General features: G+C 38.2%; 1 protein-coding gene across 49 annotated transcripts in view; it reads left to right on the top strand.

Annotated features, from left to right (window-relative positions):
- Nucleotides 1-24,068, top strand: part of PTPRD (protein tyrosine phosphatase receptor type D) — a 521,758-nt gene that overhangs the window by 449,176 nt on the left and 48,514 nt on the right. For all 49 annotated transcript variants that reach the window (XM_040357869.1, XM_040357852.1, XM_040358160.1 and 46 more), the window contains 3 exons: nt 4,637-4,812; nt 20,439-20,558; nt 22,645-22,799. In XM_040357869.1, coding sequence (XP_040213803.1) covers nt 4,637-4,812; nt 20,439-20,558; nt 22,645-22,799 — 451 coding nt within the window. The remainder of the gene's footprint in view (nt 1-4,636; nt 4,813-20,438; nt 20,559-22,644; nt 22,800-24,068) is intronic.

Here is a 24,068-nt window from a genome sequence, read left to right as displayed (position 1 = left end):
AAAGTGTCAAAAAGTTAAAACCACAACAGACAGTTTTTGCCAATTCCTTTATTAAAAAAAAGGGTCCTGCGATGTACATCCTTTGTCAATCACGCTGCTCGACGGGCTCAAAAAAGAGAAAAAAACAGACAGAAACCCTCTGCCTCCATGGGAGGCCTCCCGCCGACTGCTGTCTTTTGGCTTTGACAGCTGGTATATAGGCAAGGGCGGGCCACCCGGGCGGGCCACCCACTGACGTACCCAAAAGACCCTGCCCCGTCTGATGTTACATGACATCAGAAGGGGGCAGAGTCACTCGGTTATGTCACCAGGTAGCCCTGCCCCTGCCTATATAACAGCTGTCACAGCCAAGAGACAGCAGTCGCTGGGAGGCCTCCCATGGAGGCAGAGTTTTTTCTGTTTTTTTTCTGTTTTTCGGGGTCCGTAGGGCGGCGTAATTAAGGTCTGGTAAGGATTTTGGGAGGGACCGCATTCGGTTTTTCAAAAACATTTTGGCATGGAGTTCCCCTTAAAATTTATAGCAGACCCAAAGGGCCTGGTATGGATTTCGGGGGGCCTCATGTCGTTTTTTTTTTTATTCTGTCATAGGGTTCACCTTAACCACTTATATTATATACTCTGCACTGTATATATATATATTCTGCACTGACTGCACTCTATATATATATATATATATATATATATATATATATACTAGACTGCCTGCGCTGTATATATAGTCTACACTGAATGCACTGTACATTGTATTTGCGGCTAGGACTACCTTCACTAGAAGCTGGAAGCAAGCATCTAACCCTTGGGAAACTAGAGATTCTAAAAAACAAATTTCAAGAATGAATGCTTATTGGCTCTTAGAAACAACAGATTTCCTAGATTTCTTAAACAGTGGAAATCCTGGATATGCTAGTATAATGATACATGCTTCATTCTTGTGCATACATGTTACGTGGACCACTGAAATTTGTTAATCTGTACCTGGTCTGTCTGACATGTATTAAAACCTAATAAAAATCTATTGAAAAAAAAAAGATTTTTGAGGTCAACCATAAAGTAAAAACAAATGTTGAAAAGAAAAATGGTATGCTTTGTGAATCTGAATACATAACTAACATACTTTATAGTGGGATTTTTTTTTTTTATTATTATTTAACTGCAAAAGTGGATTTTTTTGGTAAAGTCCTGCTCCAAAAAGTAAGAAAACTGGAACACAGATAACAATAAAAATCATCCAGAGGGTTTAACCTTTCTAAAGGGAATTTTATTGTGTTATATTTTGAGTTTTTCAAGTGCATACCTTTTTACTAGCCCGCCGGACCAATTCTGACATTTCCCTCCTACAGGTAAAAATTTGATTATTTTTTGTGCTAAAACAATTGGTATTGTTTTAACTCAAAAAGTGCAATTGTGCTTTTCCCATACATACTAAAATACAACAGGGTTGTTTAAAGTGATATTAAAGGTTTTTGTTTTGCAGCAGGAAGAGCTGCACACAGACGTATTTTTACCTTCATGCATAGATCACTTTAAATGTGTGCAGCCATCTTGTACAATTCATTCAGCCCTCCAACACTTGCATGTGTAAGAAAACCTTAGGGGTTTATAGCAATACATCAGTAAATCTGTTTTTAACTGTTCAATTTTAATCCTGTTTGCCACAATAAAAGTATTTATTTTTTGTTGTCTTCTAGTAATGTTATACACAGCATTAGAGGTTTCATAGACGTTGACTATCCAGTTTCCAGCTCAGGAAGTTAATGTGTCTAGAAACACCTGTCTAGCACCTTAAGCATAGAATTAAAATAATGATACTATTGATAACCTACACTGCTTTCTGGCACCTCTCTGAAACAAAAAACTATCAATTCCATTACCCTAGTAATTCAGTGCATTTCCAGCAGCATTGCCAGTAAATAGTTTCACTATGCCAGGAATATTTTTACAAATAATCAGCATGAGAATAACTGTTGTTTACAGCTATAGACCTTCCTTTAACGATCTATTGATTAAAAGATAAGTGTATTGTTTAGATCTACCATAACTCATGGGGTGATTTTTATTACAAACCAATTATACATTATATATAGACAAAAATCATTAACTTGCAATTGATTGGAAAGCACACAAACAGCTTACCCAAATTTGAGTTTTGTTTTGTAAATAGACAGCCCTAGAATGAAAATCAGATACTGGTCTGTGATTATTCAATGCATTCTGACAGATAAGTACAACATGCACAGTGAATAAAATAAACAAGGTTTTTTAACCGATTGTATTATTTTGTTCTGATCATTAAAAAGATGTGAAGTGAGCAGAGTTATGCTGTCCTTATTTGTAACATTATGATTGTTCAATATAATGATTTTTTTTAATGAAGGAATCATATATTTCAACAGCTAATTTCAGTAAATAGATGATCCAGTACATATATTACCTAGTTAATTGAGAAAAAATATTGGATTCCGTGGAAAATTTGACAAATGTGAATAAGTCAGACTTTCATAAGACTTTCAAAAGTTTAATGATCATTTTCAACTGAGGGATTATCTGGAATGGACATATTTAAGACTGATTGATAATATACTTTTACATGTATGGGAAGTGGTTGTAAAGGCAGAAGTTTTTTTATGCATACTATGCATTAAGATGAAAACCTTCAGTGTGCAGCAGCCCCCCTCAGCCCCCTAATACTTACCTGAGCCCTGTCACGATCCAGCGATGTTGCGTGAGATCCTCAGCTGTCTGGGACTCTCCCTCATGATTGACTGAGAAACAGCAGTGGGTGCCTGTCAATCAAAGTCAGTGAGCCAATGAGGAAAGAGAGGGGGTATGGCCAAGCCACGACTTTGTGTCGGGTACCCCCTAGCAAGCTGCTTGCTGTGTGGGCACTCGGCAAGAGGGAGGAGCCAGGAGCACCGGCGAGGGACCCAAAAAGAGGAGGTTTTGTACAGCTGTGCTGTACAAAACCACAACACAGAGCAGGTGTATAACAAGTACGCATGTTTAACATGTTTGTTATTTTCAAACAAAAAAAAAACAAGACATTAATATCACTTTAAAGCTTGTATGAAATGCAACTCATCCAAGACAGCTTTTCTTGCTTTTTCTAAAACAAATTACACCCAGGGGACACGTAGGAAAGTGTCAATCCCCTCATGGTTTTGCCGCTTGCATGTTAGCATGCCTGCACAAGGATAATAAAATGTTTAGATAAAAACAGCTAATGGAAAAAAAAACCAGCTAAATCTATTCCAGGTGCATCAAAACAAGAGATGTGCAAGGTCTTACAGTTTGTTTTCTTTAGAAAGCAGCCACAGCCTGTAAAAAAAAACATTTTCCCTGCCAGCATGCTGTAGAAAATTACCCTTTCTCTCAGTGTGGATCAATGATCTCGCTGCAGAGGTCCATCACCTCCTATTCCCATTGAGCCATTCGTTTGGCTTTGCCATCAGTAAAATTTGTGCTCCAAATTTGTACCGCTTTCAGCACCTAAAATCTGAAATAATCATACCGCCAGGGAGGTTAAAGCTAACATTTACATAATTATAAAATAGCTAAAGTGACATCGTTGTTGGACAGAAGTAGGTAAAATGCTTCTAGTTTCAGGGTCCACTATAATGAGAACAGATGATCAGTTAGAAGGCAATCAGCAGAATTTTACTTGTATCACCCTGACTGGCGTGCTTGGAAATTTCAGGCAGAGAATATTTTTTAATAAGTACTGATTTTTCCACAGACTTTTGCTCTTCTAGATCCTTAAGAGAATTATTTATTCTGTATTGATACTCTAATGCCACGCCATGATGGACCGTTTTTATCAGACGAACCGATCGTGTGTGGGCCCCATCGGTTTTTTATCCATCGGTGAAAAAACTAGGAACTTGTTTTAAAAATTTCTGATGGTTAAAAAAACGATAGAAAAAAACGATTGTCTGTGGGCACGTCCATCGGTTAAAAATCAACGCATGCTCAGAATCAAGTCGACGCATGCTTGGAAGCATTGAACTTCATTTTTCTCAGCACGTCGTTGTGTTTTACGTCACTGCGTTCTGATGCGATCGTTATTTTTAACTGATGGTGTATAGGCAAGGCTGATGAAAGTCAACTTCATCGGATATCTGATGAAAAAATCCATCAGACCGTTTTCATCGGATGAACCGATCGTGTGTACAGGGCATCAAATGGTACCAAGTGTATGTATACTTTAATATACTATCTGGAGATCAAGAGAAGAATGCATTTTGGCCGCAGTAAATCTTGTTGTTTTGCAATATGCCAGGCCTTCTGGAAAATGCCATAGCTGCATTTCAAGTTTTAAATAGGAATAATCACTAAGTTTGTGTTTTGGCCTTAATATCTACTATTTGCATAACACTAGACATATTATTTTTCTTTCTATGTATTGTAAACCTTTGCCTGATATTTTACTTTGTGGAATTTTAAACTAGATAAGCTATGTGTGTGCTTGTGTTTAGTCTAAATAAATAACAATAATAGGAATGATTTGTGAGCATGGAACACATTTTCCATCTTAAGCTAATTCTAGGAAATATGAAACTATAACAAAATAAAACATTTGTTTTACAAGAAATTCTTATGGGACATTATAACCCATACTGCTGCTGTCCTTGTTTTACAGGCATACCAGGAAGTGACTACATCAATTCCAATTACATTGATGGTTACAGAAAACAGAATGCATATATAGCAACTCAAGGACCTCTTCCAGAAACCTTTGGAGATTTCTGGAGAATGATGTGGGAGCAACGCAGTGCTACAGTCGTAATGATGACCAAACTGGAAGAAAGATCAAGGGTAAATTGTTTTATTATTCTAATCTGTCTAGTCATGCGTTTATTTATGTGTGTTTACAGTATATACATCCCCACGGTGTTTATGACTATAAAAAATTATGTGTCTGCATGATTTTGGAGGCAGCTCACAGTTTCGCAGTTCAAAACACACCTTGTGTTTATAGATATATAAATCAGTGACCACCAACCTCTCCATTGTATTTTTAACACTTATTATACATGCAAGTGGCTCACACAATATAACACTAGTAGAAGAGTATATTTTCACCATTCAGGGCATACTGGTGATTCTGCTTTGGAATACGAAATACAGTATATACCAGTTTAAATTATATATATTTTTTGAATATGAAAAATTATTTTTATTAGTCTCCGCCCAAATGAGCATACGGTCTAATGTGCCTACCACAATAATTGAAAAAAATTATTTCTAAGCTGGATTGTCGTAATAATCATCTAACAGAGCAAGAACCTGAAAGAAATATGTCACTATGCAGGCGGTCCCCTATTTACAAACATCCAATTTACAAACGACTCCTACTTACAAACGGAAGTGAGAGGAAATCTACCCCTAGAAAGTGAAATTCTCTCCTGTAAGGCAACGTACACACGATAGGTTAACCAGAGGACAATGGTCTGATGGACCATTTTCATTGGTCCAAACCGATCGTGTGTGGGCCCCATAGGTTATTTAACCACAGGTTAAAAAAAAGCCAACTTGCTTTAAATTTAACCTATAGATTCCTAACTGATGGGAAAAAAACAATCGTTAGTAGGCACAACCATCGGTTAAAAATCCATGCATGCTCAGAATCAAGTCGACGCATGCTTGGAAGCATTGAACTTTGTTTTTTTCAGCACGTCGTTGTGTTTTACGTCACCGTGTTCTGACACGATCGTTTTTTTAACTGATAGTGTGTAGGCACGACCATCAGTCAGCTTTATTGGTTAAACTATGACAACGGTCCTTCAGACCGTTCTCATCGGATGGACTGATCGTGTGTACGAGGCTTAAAGCCTCATACACACGATAGGTTAACCAGAGGACAACGGTCTGAAGGACCATTTCATCGGTCCAAACCGATTGTGTGTAGGCCCCATAGGTTATTTAAACTTAGGTTAAAAAAATGGCAACTTGCTTTAAAATTTAACCAATGGATTGCTAACCGATAGAGGAAAACCGATCGTTAGTATACAAAACCATCGGTTAGAAACCCGTGCATGCTCAGAATCAAGTCGACGCATGCTTGGAAGCATTGAACTTCGTTTTTTTCAGCACGTCGTTGTGTTTTACGTCACCGTGTTCTGACACGATCATTTTTTAACTGATAGTATGTAGGCACAACGGATCATCAGTCAGCTTCATTGGTTAAACTATGACAACGGTCCTTCAGACTGTTGTCCTCTGGTTAACCTATCGTGTGTACGAGGCTTAAGAGTTAATATGGGAAAATGGTGTCTCCATTGATGCTTTATCACCAATCCTTGTTTCCCTAAAAACCCAAAATGTTCAAAATCCAATTGTCATTGGGACAAAAAGTGAGATGAAATCTTCTGAACAGGGGCACAGACAACAAAACAAATGTTACAGGGGTGATAACTCTTCCCTATGCTATCCAAAAAGCTTAACAATAGATTCTTTGTCTGGAGCTACACTTAAAAAATGTACCTGTTCCAAATTACAAACAGATTCTACTTAAGAACAAGCCTACAGTCCCTGTCTTGTTTGTAACCCGAGACTGCCTGTATAAATAATTATTTGTTAACCACTTCAGTGCCGGAAGGATTTACCCCCTTCCTGACCAGAGCACTTTTTGCAATTCGGCACTGCGTCGCTTTAACTGACAATTGCGCGGTCGTGCGACGTTGCACCCAAACAAAATTGACATCCTTTTTTCCCCCACAAATAGAGCTTTTTTTTGGTGGTATTTGATCACATCTGCGTTTTTTCGCACTATAAACAAAAAAAAAAAAACATTTTGAAAAAAAAATATATATTTTTTATTTTTTGGTATAATAAATATCCCCCAAAAAATATAAAAACAAATTTCTTCCTCAGTTTAGTCCAATGACTATTCGTCTACATATTCTTGGGAAAAAATCGCAATAAGCGTATATTGATTGGTTTGCGCAATAGTTATCACATCTACAAAATAGGGGATAGATTTATGGCATTTTTATTATAATGTTTCTGTAGTAATGGCGGCGATCTACGATTTTTATCATGACTGCGACATTGCAGTGCACATATCGAACACTTTTGACACTATTTTGGGACCATTGGCATTTATACAGCAATCAGTGCTAGAAATATGCACTGATTACTATGTAAATGACAATGGCAGGGAAGGGGTTAAACACTAGGGGGCGATCAAGGGGTTAACTGTGTTCCCTCACTGTGTTCTAACTGTAGGGGAGATTGTCTTACTAGAACATGACAGAGATCACTGCTCCCGATCACTGGGAGCAGTAGATCCCTATCATGTTAATAGGCAGAACAGGGAATTTACTTGTTTACATAGGCATCTCCCCGTTTTGCTTCTCCGTGCGTGCGCGCACTAGCCCGTGATTTAGAGGGGACGTACAGGTACACCCATTTGCGCAGCCGTGCCATTGTGTCAATGTACATCATCGTGCACTGGTTTGCAAGCGGATAAAGTAAAACTCAAAGCAAATATTAAAAGCACAGTTTACTCTAGTTAGCTTTTCATATACAAATAATGTATATTTAAACACTGTAACTATTCGTATAGCATTACATTAACTTTCTATATTCCCCTCATGTCAAAAACCAATCTAAACGTGCAAGTGTGCTAATAATAACTTATTTCAGGGACTATGTTTGGAAGAGATCTTTAGGTGGGCATATAAGACAGGGTATAGGACAAAAAGGATACTTGTTTTTAAACCAGTGAGAGATTGAAGGCAGGAGGTGACAGAGGAAGATCCTGAGCTAAACAGATGGAATGACTATATGACCTGTGATTAATTGGAAGAAATTAAATTGAGGGGTTTTGCTAAAATTTCATGGAAAAATCTGCAGACATTTTTGTGAAATCATGCCAATCAGCAAGTATTAAAGCTAGTTAGGTGTAAGTAGGCATAACAATTTAGGGTATTTTTTTTTCTTTAACCACTTGCTTACTGGGCACATAAACCCCCTTCGTTCCCAGGCGAAATCTCAGCGTCCGGCACTGCGTCGCTTTAACTGACAATTGCGCGGTCGTGCGACGTGGCTCCCAAACAAAATTGGCGTCCTTTTTTCCCCACAAATAGAGCTTTCTTTTGGTGGTATTTGATCACCTCTGCGGTTTTTATTTTTTGCGCTATAAACAAAAAAAGAGCAACAATTTAAAAAAAATATATATTTTTTTTACTTGTTGCTATAATAAATATCCCAATTTTTTTTAAAAAAACTATTTTTTTTCTCAGTTAAGGCCGATACGTATTTTTCGACGTATTTTTGTAAAAAAAAAAAAAAAATCACAATAAGCGACTGGTTTGCGCAAAAGTTATAGCGCCTACAAAATGGGGAACAGAATTATGATTTTTTTTATTATTTTTTTTTTTACTAGTAATGGCGGCGATCTGCGATTTTTATTGGGACTGGGATATTGCGGCGGACGTATCGGACACTTTTGACACAAATTTGGCGCCATTCACATTTATACGGCGATCAGTGATATAAAAATGCACTAATTACTGTATAAATGTGACTGGCAGTGAAGGGGTTAACACTAGGGGGTGAGGAAGGGGTTAACTGTGTAGCCTGGGTGTGTTATAACTGTGTGGGGGGAGGGGGGTGACTGGGGGAGGGGACCGATGCTGTGTCTCTATGTACAAGAGACACAGATCGGTCTCCTCTCCTCTCACAGCACGTGGAGCTCTGTGTTTACACACAGAGCTCCACGTTCCTGCTGTCACCTACCGTGTCACCGACGATCGCGTGTACCCGGCGGACATCGCGGCCGCCAGGTACACGCATCGGGTCTTCGGCGATGCGTCGGGACAGTTTTTACCCGCCGCGCGCCACCCAGTGGCGCGCGCGGGTAATGCACACAAAGGCCGTTTTTAAACGGCCACTTGGCACTTGAGAGCCGCGCTGCGGACATATTTCGTCTATAGCGCGGATCTCAAGTGGTTAAGGGGTGAAATTATCTTTTAATGGTGCTTGTATATTAGGGAAGCTGTAACTATTGCCTGTTTATTGTTTGCATATTGTCAAATCTTCATCTTTCATGACTGTCCAGTTGTTGCCTACGTTTTATCACAGTTGCCTATTTGTTGGGTACATATTTTAACATGTATATAGTAACAGTTGCCTGTTCGTTGTCCATGTGTTGTCAGGTTTTCTTTTTTTTTTTTTTTGCCTAGTTATTGTCACTATCTAACTATTGCACCACAACTCCCCACACGCACTGCTATTAAAACTTTTAATACTATGTGGCATGCCAGTCACTGATTGGTTGCTAGGAGTAGATTGAAGGGCATTAAAACAATTGCAAAGCAGCAAGGAAGGTTTTCTCAAAGGTAAATATTTTTTCTTCAAGCTATTTTTGACCTAAACAGCAACACTGGCCACAATTAAGCCTGGTACACACTACAATTTGTTTTTTCATGCAACCCCACAGGTTGCACAAAAAAAACACCTTGGGTCAGGAGCCGCTGTACTAACCATGCAAGGTTAGCTCAGGGATCTCCCCTGCTTTCTGCCATTGCCTGAGAGTGCTGATCAGGAGTCATTCGGCTTCAGCATGCACATCCGACATACACACGGGCAGAATGTCGGCTGGTATTTTTTGTCTTTTGACATTCTGCCCGTGTGTACGGGGCTTTAGGCTTATTTCCACTATAATAGAGTCACATACAATATATGCATGCTTCAACCTGGCATTTAGCCATATGGCTACAGTTCCAGTTAATATGTGTTAAAGCATAGATGTTGCTTACTCAGCAGTTTTTGTTGGTGACAAAGGAATGTAAAAGTAAGGAATTCATTAATCACATCACACATCAATCTTTTTTTGTGGATGGCAAGCTTCATTCCACCGCAAGGTCACTTTCTATGTGAGATGTTCTCATTACTCTCATTAGTGAATGTGCTGCATTGCATGCCGTCTTTATCCACTATTTAGTTTATGCTCCAGTCACTTTCATTTCTACATTAATAATGGCCATAACTTTAGCTTGCAAATGTTAGGAGGATGTGTGACTCCATATTATTGTTCAATATCAGCAGTGGATTTTTTTCGAAGATTAACTATTTCTTCTCCAACAGCCATAAATGAATGGCAGCTAAAAATCTAGCCAAAGCTTTCTCTTGGGTAAAGTCTGAGCCAGTATGTGGCTTGTGATAAGCCTTTCAGGCTCAGCTATCCCTCCTTGCATAATGTTGATAACATTCCCCAGTGGGTTTTATAAAGCCCAGATCAATTCTGTCCACACAGACTTCTGTTAGATCAGCTCTGCAAATGCTATATCCTGAGCTTAGATATCTATGAACAGAACAATTTCCTACATGATCTAAGGGGAATGAGTTTGGGGTTCCCCTACAGTGGAATAAACAAAGCATATATGCTAAAGTATTCACAGCGATGTGACTGTACAAGACCACAGAATATATAGGAAATGGAGTGAAAGTGTGTGCACATGCTTTTTAATTTATTTTATTTAATTTTAAGTTAAATTGTAAATTCCAAGGTAGGCTACCAAATGTTTTTGTTTTTCTAATCTGTGGTAAAAACGATTTGCCCCAGCTCATGTTTCTTACTCAAGATCTGAAAACACACTTTCAGATTACATGAGATTAGTAATGGGGCTGTGCTTATCACTGATGCAGTTAGTGACAAAAACATATCTTACAAATTAAAATCTTATTTATAATCTTATTTATAGTTTATCAGACCCTAATGCAGGAACTGATCATGGAACCAGTACTATATGTGCACATGTGTAGTACATTATTAGAAGACTGTGCTGGCCACTGTTGTTCTCAATACATATCTAGGAGTGAGCACAGTCCAGTATAAATAGGGACCTACAGAACCTTTTAAAGCTTGGACCAATGTATTTATGTATTTGCTATACCTGTGAGGTCCCTGTGAAAGCTGGAAACTATAGTAGACAACACTGCTACAGTGATCTCCACTAGCTTCCAGGTCCCATGCTAATGTTCCATGAAGCCTGCACTACTGCTTAGTGAAGAAAGGAGTTCATTCACTTGGCACGGCATTCAGAAACCCCTTTCTCAATGAATGCAAAGGTTTTTTCTGATTGCATGTAGAACAGTGGTCATCAACCCTGTCCTCAGGGCCTACTAACAGGCCAGGTTTTATGTATTACCTTGGGGAGATGCAGACTAGAATACTGCAATCACTGAGCAGCAAATCATATCACCTGTGATGTATTTCAGTTATCTTGCAAACCTGGCCTGTTAGTGGGCCCTGAGGACAGGGTTGATGACCACTGATGTAGAAGTGGGCTGGTGACATCATATTCTCCACCATACCCAAACAGAGAGTGCTTTACATTAATTGAGGAAATGCAACATTTTCTTTACATGACACCCCTGCTGAACGAGTGACCTGTTGGTGTTCACTAAGCAGCGGGGCAGCCACTTGGTACAAAACCCAGAAGTAAGCAACAATCACTGCAATAGGAGTGTCTACTACAGTGATTCCCAGCTTCCATGAGGATTCCACATATATGGCACATGCATAGTTATGAGCTGGACCAATGTAACTATGCAAAAATAGTTATACCTAAACTTCAGTTTAAAATTTATTCTGGCATGAGAAAAGTATTGAAGCTCCCATTGCTGGCCATCTTTTTAAAAAGCTAGTTGCCAGACTTTTGGGTCAAAGACCTAGAACATGCATACTATAAATGAGTGTTAGAATTCCAGGTGAGGAGAAACCATGTCTGGATTGCACTCCTGAGCTCTGCCTTCACATCAATTGTTTGTGTTGTAAGAAAGGGGAGCCAGTAGCCTGTGACAAACTCGTGGATCATTGCTGAGGCATATGCTTAGTCAGACAAAACCAAAAACCACTGCACTAAAAATTAAAAATACTGATATATATATATATATATATATATATATATATATATATATATATATATATATATATACTGTACATATACACATGAGTGAGTGATACTAATGTGCAAAAAGCATGTTCAGTTGCCGCAACAAAATTAATATCAATATAAAATCATATCAACTAACCAAAACTATATATAAATGTAAAAAATATTTTTGCAATTCATATCAGTGATCAACAATTGAAAATGCATGACTTTCTAAAATCCTACAGTGAATACAAATAAATATATAAATTAATGTATAATTGTAAAATTACATACAAAACCACACTCAGTAGTGAATGAATATATAAATAAATTATAATTGCAAATAATAGTCCACTAATATTGTCAATATCAACCACAATTGAGGAAATTGCATCAAGACATGCATGCTTCAATCCAACTGCATGTGTGGACAAAGTGTTCCACCGTTGTGCTCCACCACCTGTTCAAGGTGCTTCTTACCTCATGGAAAGACCCAATGGTAGGGTCAGACATAGCCTTCTCAGATCCCTGGGTATTAGCATTGCCGGAATACTCCAAAAGACACTCCAAGAGCTCCAGAACCAGGTTACACTCCACTTTTGCCTTCCAACTCAGCAAGGGATGTATAGAATAAAAACTCTCATGGTGTAGTATGTAAACCCACTTTGCTTTTTTATTTAAAAAAATAATTACCAAAGTAGGTGCACATTCTAATTAATCTAGTGCACTGAATACAAATCACCTGTTTAAGTTGCATGGAAATTGCTCCCATCAACATGGACATCCATAGAGAGAACAGCTAAGATGGCCTCTCGCCAACTTCTGGGCATAATGACGTCACATGGTTACTTTATGTATTCATTCACTACTGAGTGTGATCACACATTTGTAGTGGCTTTGTATATAATTTTACAATTATTTGTATATTTATACAGTGAGGGAAAAAAAAATTTGATCCCCTGCTGATTTTGTGTGTTTGCCCACTGTGAAAGAAATGATCAGCATATTATTAAAATGGTAGGTGTATTTTACTAGTGAGAAACAAAACAACAAAAAAATCCAGAAAGACGCATTTCAAAAAAATTATAAATTGATTTGCATTTTAATGAGTGAAATAAGTATTTGACCCCTTTGCAATACATGACTTAGCACCTGGTGGCTAAACCCTTGTTGGCAATCACAGAGGTCAGACGTTTCTTGTAGTTGGCCACCAGGTTTGCACACATCTCAGGAGGGATTTTGTCCCACTCCTTTTTGCAGATCCTCTCAGTCATTAAGTGGAGTGGAGGTTCACCCAAAAACTCAATTTTTAACATTAGATTGAGGCTCATTTTGTGAAGGGGGGTCGGGTGTTTTTTTTTTAAATCGAAGCAGTACTTACCGTTTTAGAGAGCGATGTTCTCCGCCACTTCCGGGTATGGGCTGCGGGACTGGGCGTTCCTATTTGATTGACAGGCTTCTGACGGTCGCATACAGCGTGTCACGATTTTCCGAAAGTAGCCGAACGTTGGTGCGCAGGCGCCATATAGAGCCGCACCGACGTTCGGCTTCTTTCGGCTACTCGTGACGCGATGTTTGCGACCGTCTGAAGCCTGTCGGAAGCCTGTCAATCAAATAGGAACGCCCAGTCCCGAAGACCATACCCGGAAGCGGCGAGAAGATCTATCTCTAAAACGGTAAGTACTGCTTCGATTTAAAAAAAAACACCCGATTCCCCTTCACAAAATGAGCCTCAATCTAACGTTAAAATTTGTTTTTCGGGTGAACTCCCGCTTTAAGGTTTTGAGGCTGACGTTTGGTAATTTGAACCTTCAGCTTCCTCCACATTTTTTCTATGGGATTAAGGTATAGACACTCCAGGACCTTAATGTGCTTCTTCTTGAGCAACTCCTGTGTTGCCTTGGCCATGTGTTTTGGATCATTGTCTTGCTGGAATACCCATTCACGACCCATTTTCAATGCCCTGGCTGAGGGAAGGAGGTTCTCACCCAAGATTTGATGTTACATGTCCCTGTCCATCGTCTCTTTAATGTGGAGAAGTTGTCCTGTCCCCTTAGGAGAAAAACACCCCCAAATCATGTTTCCACCTCCATGTTTGATGGTGGGGGTGGTGTTCTTGGGGTCATAGGCAGCATTCCTCCTCCTCCAAACATGGCGAGTTGAGTTGATGTCAAAGAGCTCGATTTTGGTTTCATCTAATCACAATACTTTCACCCAGTTCTCATCTAAATCATTCAGATGTCCATTAGCAAACTTCAGACAGGTCTGTACATGTGCTTTCTTGAGCAGGGGGACCTTGTGGCGCTGAAGGATTTTAGACCTTCATTGCGTAGTGTGTTACCAATTGTTTTCATGGTGACTATGGTCCCTGCTGCCTTGATAAGATTCTCCCATGTAGTTCTAGGCTGATTCCTCACCATTCTCATGATTATTGAAACTCCACAAGGTGAGATCTTACATGGAGCCCCAGATCGAAAGAGATTGACAGATTTGTGTTTCTTTTATTTGTGAATAATCTCACCAACTGGTGTCACCTTTTCATCAAGTCCTTGGTGATGGCCTTGTAACCCATTCCAGCCTTGTGTAGTTCAGTTCAGGCACCTGGCAGATCTAGACTCCCATTGTCAGGATGACGCGGTGTCTGGACTGATTTCTGTGACGTCAGCAGAGAGCGGACTTCAGTCCGCTCTCTGCTGGTCCTCTCTCTGCTGAAAATGGGTCACAGGAGTGCAAAACAAATTGCACTCCTGTGATCCATAGGAGAAGCCCAGCCAAATTAGCATTGGCTGAACATCTCCTTTAAGTTATATTTTGGGTTTATCAGGTATTTATGTAATTCATATGTTGTTATGTACACGTCTTATTGAGTTGGGCTATTGATACACAGTCTATCAGTATATTATTATTTACATGAGTTGTTTTATGACATTTGGTTTATCATAAGTGGTTTGCGCTGCACTATTTTTTTTGTAGAATTCCAGGTGAGAAACTCAGAAAGTATTCGAGCCAAAGCTTCAGTATGTTAGACAGGGAACTAAAATGATTCTGTCATGATCATGAATATCTATAACCAAAAGTAAAAAATATTATTATAATTATTATTATTATTATCATATGGAAAATACCAAAATATAATATATTGCAGCTTAGTAGTACATACATGTGGTGACTGCATTATCCTCTATTCAAGTTTTTTCCTTTATATTTACATGGGGATTCTGTCAGTAACACACTTGCAGCCTCAAGATGCCACCACCTTGTTTTACAGTCAGAAACAAGATAAGACTACAGAAACGCACACCTCTCATATTGTCCATAAAATAGAGGGGCACAATTCTGTAGTCCTCAGAGAACAATGTGATTTATAGCAGTCATTAGAGGCAGAGAGCGCAAGAAGTTGTCAGCCCACAAGATTTCTGTCAATATTAACCGTTTAACCTATCAAACAGATATACCAAAACACCTTAAATGCTGTATTTCACAGCCACACCGCTCTGGAGCCTTTATGGCAGCTGGTCCTGTGAAATTAAATTGTGAAGGTCTGTTTCTGCTGTTCTGTCCCCTTCTCTGTACACATGTGACCCACTTGCAGTACTATTATTTTTGTATTACTGCTTGACTCATTGGCATTAGTAATACGCAGTTTTATCTGTATGTAGATGGCATTATTCCTATGGCCACCTGCTTTATCTGTGCAGTTTAATACAGAAGTATACATTATAGCTGTAAAATATTGGGTTTATATGAATGGAAATCAAATGCACAAAAACGTTTGTCAAATGCTGAATCCAGAAAAGCGTAACAAGGCTGAAATAGCTAATGCCATTCAATATTCTAGACAGACATTTTTCATTATAAATGCATAACTTATTCTTCCCATGAACACATTACCCAAATGTTGATGTGCCAAGTTGTCAGCGTTAAAATGGAAGAATTATATGTGTTTGCCTAGCCATGCTTTTAACTGAATCTTAAGACGCCTATCAGCTTTTTTCTGCATATACTAGCAATTTTCATTTTCTTTATATAATGGTTTGTGATGTAATAATAACAGTAATAATCTTTTTTTTTTCAATAAACGGTGATTGCAGTGAAAATAGTGGTTTTATTGTCATCTTTTTTGCTACATGGAAATCTTTAGAAAATGTGATGCATGCTGTGATTGCAGTTGCAAAAGCATCACTTTTGTCACTAAAGATTTTTTTTAGCAACCATATGCATTATTTTTCATTTACAATCAGAAATCCCCTTTATTAAATGATAGATTGTTTTTGTTATTATTAATTTTAACAAATAGCTTAATGCTCTCAAAATTTTGGATATAGCAGGAAAGCCTTAAAACGTTTGTATGGTTTTAAATTCTGTCCTCACTTTCAGTATGTATATTGTGGTGTGTTGTGCATTGTCCTCTACTGTACATTGTGTTGGGGTGTCATTCACAGTAAACCACATGTTGCCGCAACACAAAAATGTGAGTCCTCAAAGTTTAAAACAGAGGTTCTTGTTATATACATTTTGCAACAAGATACCTCTGCAAAGAAGAAGTAATGGGAAATCTCCCCAGTAAGCAAAAATATCGTGACACATGTTCTAACCATGGCATGTCAACTGATTTTTTATTTATTTTTTGGACCACATGTCGTTCTCACACTCCTTCTTTACAGTTCTAATTACATTTCAATAAATGAGGCCCCAGCATATGTCCAGTTGATAAGTACTACATTGCCCTACATAGTTTTGCCGCTCAGTACTTTAAGACATGTTTTATATCTCCTTTATTTGGGGATAAAGTGTGTGCTATCATCTTTTTTGGAACTATGTAGGCATAAGAAGACATAACATGGACCTTAAAGATTTATTTCAATCCATTTAGCTCGCTGTTTTATCTAAGTATGACACGTCTGTTTTAGCACATATTTTGTCCAAAGCTTAAAGCAATGTTTTGGCTGTAGTTTATTTTGTAATATATTTATTAGTAGCATTTATATAGTGATGATAATGGTGCGAGCGCTGGCTGATCAGTGTGTTCTGGTGGGTGAAGCAGTCAACCTGTCAGAACACAATAGCACAGTGGGGGAGATCACTGCACTAACATCGCTTGCGTTAGTATGGAGATCACTAGTTTTTTTAGTTTTTTTGTTCAGCCTGCTCTTGTGTATCCTGCATAAGGCTGGGTAAGAGATGCCAGGAGTGATGCTGGTTTGACACAGGCTCGATGCAGGCTCGATGCGCTTCAGTCAAGCTTCCTGTACAGATCTCATTGTTTCATTTTCCCTTTGCACTGGAATATTCTTTTAACAGTTCCTTATATTGTTTGGGGGCTTAAGTGTTAAAATGTCTGTTTTTGAGTGTTCATGTACATTTATCTGCCGTGGCCGGGACAGGACCCACTTTTTTGTTGGACTTTATTTGATGTCGTAGAAATTCACCAAGAGAAGTGGGAATTGAATCAAGGTGGAGTGAAACTGAGCCAAGAACTGTGGCAGGGCAATTTCGCTGCCATAATTCCTGAAACTATATAATTACATAGTCAGGTTGAAAAAAGACATCCAGTCCAACCAATAATAAAAACAAACTAATACAAAACCTCCATATTCACAATCCTATGCACACAGTTAATCCAAAGGAAGGTCAATAGAAACCCCAATAAAACATGATCCAATTTGCTCCAGTGGGGGAGGTGGTTAATTCCTTCTTGATCTTCAAGGAGGCAATCAGATTTTCTCTCAATCCCGGTGCTATTACCTATAAATATTAAAGTAGTTATAAAGTCTGTTGTATTTTCTTCTTTTTAGGGTCTCCCAGGTGGGTTATGCCATAATGTACTAGTATGCACAGCAGTACTAGCATATTATGGTACATTACCTGTCAAACTGAGCCCTCCAGCGCTAATCTGTGATCGATTAGGCTGGTTCCGGCACTTCTATCTTCATCCGCTCTCCCTTTCAGGTCCTGTGTCTTCGGCCATTTTAATGGCCAGGCCACAATGATATTATGCATGTGCACAGGAGTCACATCGCTGAGCTGGGCACAGTGTACATTACAGCTGACAGGCAGGAGAAAGCATTTATGTCAGAAGAGTTTGGCTTTAATACCACTTTAATATCTAGTTATATTTCATCCATTTATGCCCGGTTTACACTGGTGCAACATACCCTCTGACTTTGAGAGCCCATGTCGTATGATGTGTGTAAATCAATGATTCCCTATGAGAGCCATCTTATTGTAACTGGTCTGACTTGTGTTGGTCTGATTTTGGAAAAGGTTCCTGCACTACTTTGGTCTGACTTTGGTCCAGTTTCAGCCCATTGAATATTATTGAAGTTGTATCCAAGTCGGATCAGCATCTTAACTGATCCAACTTCTGATATGTGACTTGTGCTCAGAGGCAATGTTAGCATTGCAAAATATATATATATAAAAAAAAAATCCATACCAGACCCAAGTCGGATCCTGTTCAATAAAGTCTAACTGATATCTGACCAATGTCTGACTGATGTTGCAGGGCGAAGTAGGATCAGAAGTTGTGGGACTTTCATGCCAGAGCAAGCAGTGTGAACCCAGCCTTAGGAATGCATCCAGCTCTTCTTTTTTTTTTAAAGTGATCTACTGAGCTGGCCAGAACTTGTTCTTGAGAAAGTCTATACTATGTGGTGACCTAGCCTGACAGTCTCTACTTACAGTTGAAATATCCCTTTTGAGCTAATGTACTCTTTTGTTGAGCAACAAAATGTTTATTATACATAGTTTTCATAATATTCAACTCATTTTTTACACATACCACAACACAACAAAAAGCATCTGACCTTCTTTTTACCTTATCACATGTTGGGAATGTGGTGAAAGGATTTTTCCCATTTTTTTTTTACTTTGCAAAATGTTTTATGCACATTATTTATTAATAGGCATGTGTAAAAAATGCATGCTGCTTCCACTTACACTGCATGTTAATAACAATTTGAACGTCCAATACTTAGAAACTGGCAGTTTTATTAAACAAGGTCATTTTGTTAACACACTTTTTTTTGTATCCCTGAGATTTAAAGCTAGAAATTACAAAAATTTTAATTACAAGTTTGTACAGAAATAATGCTGTTAAAAAAAAAAAAGCTTCTTTAGCTAAAACGATATCATGTTTTTAATTTTATTTGTTGAAAATGTTGAAGAGATTAATATCACATTCTTATCTTAAAGTGGCACAAAACTTTGGTTAAAAAATAAATTCTATTCAAATATGTATTCCTAACTCCAAAAGTACCCTCTATTGCTCTCAGCCTCCTACAAATTCCCTTTTTTTTTTGCTGCTGAAATCCTACTTCCTGTTAGAAGGTGGCTAAATTTGTTCTCCATAGTCCCACTGTATGTTGAAACATAGTCACACTCTTTTGCTCGGCTCCCAAAATGGAATATGGGCTCTGGGATTTTGTAGTTTGGATAGAGAAGTACACATGACCACAACTAAAGTCCACTGCTCCTGCCAAACAAATGGAAGTTAGAGGGGAAAAAGAGAAGCAGAACAACAGAATAGAAAATAATGTGATGAAAAATAGATTACAGGGCCATTACTATACTTATACTTGATTATTTTTGGAGAATAAAGATTTTGTTTAGTGTCACTTTAATCCTCAATACATCTCTCAAAGCCAATACTTTCAATAGGAAAAAAAATACTTATTATTATGGACTCGGAGAGCAGTTTAGATTTTGGTAATTGCATTCTCATTGGTGTACATAAGTACTTTGGTTGGCAGCATTGTTTATAGATGTTTTTCATTACCATTTATTGACTTCCTTAAGTCCTTTTCATTGTCTTTCAGTTGATTTGATGAAACATTTTATGGGTTTTTTGGCAGACAAGTACTTACTGTTATTTGGCCACTGGACAGAGGCATTTTGTCTATTTTGTTTATGGACTAATCATCTTCTTGACAGTCATTTCATGAATATTTAGCTGTACTCATACTGTTGCATGAGGGGTTAAAATGTATTATTTACTCTGCCTGGTCTGACTGTGAAATAATAGTAACAATACGTGTGGTTTTGGGACTCTTTACAGTTCATAATTGGATGGATTGAAAAAAGTTACAGTCTTTGCATTCACAATAATATGATTATTTTGAACCCATATCTAAATTCCACAATGTGTGGTGTCAGCACTGCATATGTTGTGAACAGTGACTCTGAATTTGTATCACAAGCAAACCAGCTCGCCTATTGTACTGTTTGGCTCTCATTGTTTTTTGCTAGAACTAGTAGCATCATGAGGCTACCTTTTCCTGTGTTTGACCAGCCACTGTTGCTATGCTGGTACAATACCATGTCAATATTTAGAAGGTTTTTGTATGAGTTTTCCCTCTTGTTTACCATGTCCCTTTGTATTTCTTTTTCTTCATATCTGCATCTGGATGATAAATATAAATATGAGGGGTCTTCAAAAAAATTCTGCACTTTTTATATTTAATAGAGTTAAAAATATTTTTTTAAGAACCTTTGGATTTACCTTGTTTATAGGATATATTTCATTTGTGCTAACGGTTTTCATTTCTTATATTCTAGATAAAGTGTGATCAGTACTGGCCAAGCAGAGGAACAGAAACATATGGCCTTATTCAAGTGACTCTACTGGACACAGTTGAGCTCGCTACTTACTGTGTCAGGACATTTGCTCTATACAAGGTATATGTTTAAACTTAGAAGGAGTTTATCAGAAATAGCACATACCTTCAAATTTTGTAAATCTTTTTAGACATCTTAGAAAACATATGTTTTAGAAAGTGAATATTGGATATCGATTCAACAAGTTGTTAGAGCTAATGTACTAAGGCCCGGTTCACACGTGTGCATGCTGCGTTTTGCAACAAGCACAAACTGATGTGTTCAATTAAGTGCCTCAGCTTACAAATGTGTTGCTTGGTTGAGGGGCTTTAGGGTCTATCTCTAAAGCTTAAAAAAATAATAATAATGATTGTACAAAATGTCAATCAGAAATGGAAGAGAGCAGGAAGATGGAGGCGTTAATTAGTGCATGTTATAAGTAACCAGGGTTATATAATAAAGATTTTTATTAACATGCTCACATCTTTTGTGCAATTTTAACATGTTTCATGCATAGGGCAGCCTATTCACTTGAATGAGCTGCCAAAGAAGCTCCTGCACATTTTCGGTGTGGAGCATTTGTTTTGAGTTTTGCTGTGATTTTAGCACAATCTGGAATCGCTTTTGCCCTTGATTTCTTATATGCTAATTGTGAACACAGCCTCAGAAAGCTGTGGTAATTAGCTGCTTCTCACAGCCACAACTAATGTATCAATAAGAAAACACACACACACTGATTCTGTAGCACTCATCATTGAAAGAGCTGATGGTGGCAGCTTTACTGCACAAATCAGGACCCTGGCTGTCAAATATTAGAAAGGGGAAGGACTGATTAAATTGAACAGAGGGTTCCAGTTCTGAAAAACATCAGCTTATTACAGTGTAAACTGGCTTATAAAGAAAAAAAAACATGCAGAGTAGAAAAGGCTATAACTTACATGAGATTAAAGCAGTAATCACTAGCTACATGCTTGTATACAGATACTGTTCTGCCTAAACAACATTAATAAAATCAATCAAATAAAATAAAAGTTTTCTATAGATCTGACTGCCCAGTATCATTCCCATTGTCTTTGGCAATGTATTTGGCATATTAATGCTCACCAAGCAATGACTAAACTACCACAACACATGCTCGGTTTTCTCGGCGTTAAAAACCTGAGAACCTGCTCAGTAAGTTTCCCCGTGTACACAAGGCCAGGTTTCCTGTCGGGAAAACTGCGGGGAGAGCTTTGGCCAGGAATCCCGGCCATGCGTATACTCCCTCGTAGTGTTTCCCCATAGGAAAACTGCTGGGTTTAAAACCGCCGGGAATCCCAGTGGGAAAATAGAGAGCAGGTTCTCTATTTTCCCACTGGGATTCCCGGCAGTTTTCCTGTCGGAAAACTGCGAGAAAGAATACACAAGGCCGGGATTCCCGGCCAAAAGCTCTCCACGCAGTTTTCCTGACGTGTGTATGGGGCTTTAGAGCATGCCACCTGAGATACGATTCTCTCTTTACTTTCCTAGAGGAAACTCGTATAGTAAGCTTCTATTGGTCACTCCTGAAGCTATTAGCTTAATTTACCAAAACAGTTTGATCAAACTAGACATTCTCTCTGTTGTATTTAAAAAAATAAATGCTAACATAATCACACAGGAGGCACATGATGTGATTTCCTCCAAATGCTAACAAAGTACCCATTTAAATTGTCCTCCTATTTTTCATGACTTTCGCAGCAACTTAATCAGTTAAGAAAAATGTACCACAATCAAGAAAACAAGAAGCAAAACAATGAAATCATTTTGAGTTTTATAGCTTCCTGAAAATACTAATGTAGGAAATAATGTTACATTTTGAATAATTGACTCTTGAAAAGCCTATAATTATAAAAACGATGGATGTCTAGTGTCATAGATGTATAGCATGCAATTCAAACAGCACATACAATTTTTTTTAAAGATGTCATAAAATACATGAAAATATATTGTAAAAACACTTACAGGACAGACGTTACAAGACCCTACACACGATAGACACTGTATTTTTGTGTCAAATATCCACAATACTTTCAGTCTGCAACAATAACATGTCATGCTTACTGTGAGGCCTCTAAAAAACATTACTCATTGTACTGATATGCTTATGGGAAATCATTGTTCTGAAGCCAAGTTCTCTATTTGACAGAATGGATCAAGTGAAAAGCGAGAAGTCAGACAGTTTCAGTTTACAGCCTGGCCAGATCACGGCGTACCAGAACACCCAACACCTTTTCTAGCATTCCTAAGAAGAGTGAAAACATGTAATCCTCCAGATGCAGGACCGATGGTTGTCCATTGCAGGTATGATGCACTTTAAAACTGTTATTCAGTGGAAAAAAATAATTTCCACTAAGGAGGGTAGCTATAACTAAAGTGTAACTTCTGCTGCTATGAGGATAAAAAGCAGTTCTTTTCAGTTGAACTATTTACATCACAAAGACCCCTCACCTCCAAAACCTAATTTAAAAAATGTGGGTTTTAAATGCACTTTAAGATGCAGACTAAAAGAAAAAAAATGTTTTATATTGTTGTGGGTCTGCAGCAGGCATTTGAATGTCCTTTTCAGTGTGATCCTGGCAGGAAATGTGCCATCTTGGTCCCTTAGTGAAGTTAGACTACTTACCACACATTGAGTAAGCAATATTTTATTAAAGTCTCTAATATGCAGTCATACCTTTACGCAAACCTCAAACCCATTCAACTCTCTATCAAGGTAAATTAGATGCCTTAAATTTATTGTAGAGGCTGAAGGTTTTTTACCATCATGCATTCTATGCATGAAGGTAAAAAATCTTCAGTGTGCAGCTCCCCCTAATGCTAAGCCCGATCTCAATCCAGTGATGTGTAAGTGACTTGAGGGTCTCCCGACCTTATAGTAATGGGTGAGTGTAGATGCCTAAAGAAAGACTGCACCACTGCAAGTCATCTAGCTAAATATGCATGGCAAAATCAAACAATTAGGCCGCACGCCATGTAAATCCTACTGGGATAAGTTAATGTGAGTAGCTAGTTGTTGACACCATCCCCACTTTTAGGGCATATAATTCAAGGTGGGGCGTGGCCTAATGCTGGGGACTGTGTCAACAGCCAGCTACACACAATAAACTTACCAGTAGGTTTCCCGTAGTGCAGCCTGGATTTTTGATTTTGCTCAGTGTAGATCTTTCTTATGGCAAACCATGGGTACCAGTAAACAAGGCATGTGAAATGTAAAAAGAAAAAACAGTGGATTGAGTAGAATTTGCCTTGGGAAAGGGTATGTTTACTGAAGTCTGTGTATATACAGTGGGGCAAAAGAGTATTTAGTCAGCCACCAATTGTGAAAGTTCTCCCACTTAAAAAGATTAGAGAGGCCTGTAATTGTCATCATAGGTATACCTCAACTATAAGAGACAAAATGTGGAAACAAATCCAGACAATCACATTGTCTGATTTGGAAAGATTTTTTTTGCAAATTATAGTGCAAAATAAGTATTTGGTCAATATCAAAAGTTCATCTCAATACTTTCTTATATATCCTTTGTTGGCAATGACAGCGGTCAAACGTTTTCTGTAAGTCTTTACAAGGTT

Source organism: Rana temporaria, chromosome 1, assembly GCF_905171775.1.
Source record: "Rana temporaria chromosome 1, aRanTem1.1, whole genome shotgun sequence".
NCBI lineage: Eukaryota > Metazoa > Chordata > Amphibia > Anura > Ranidae > Rana > Rana temporaria.
Note: the sequence above shows the minus strand (reverse complement) of the source record. Positions and strands in the feature narration are given on the sequence as shown.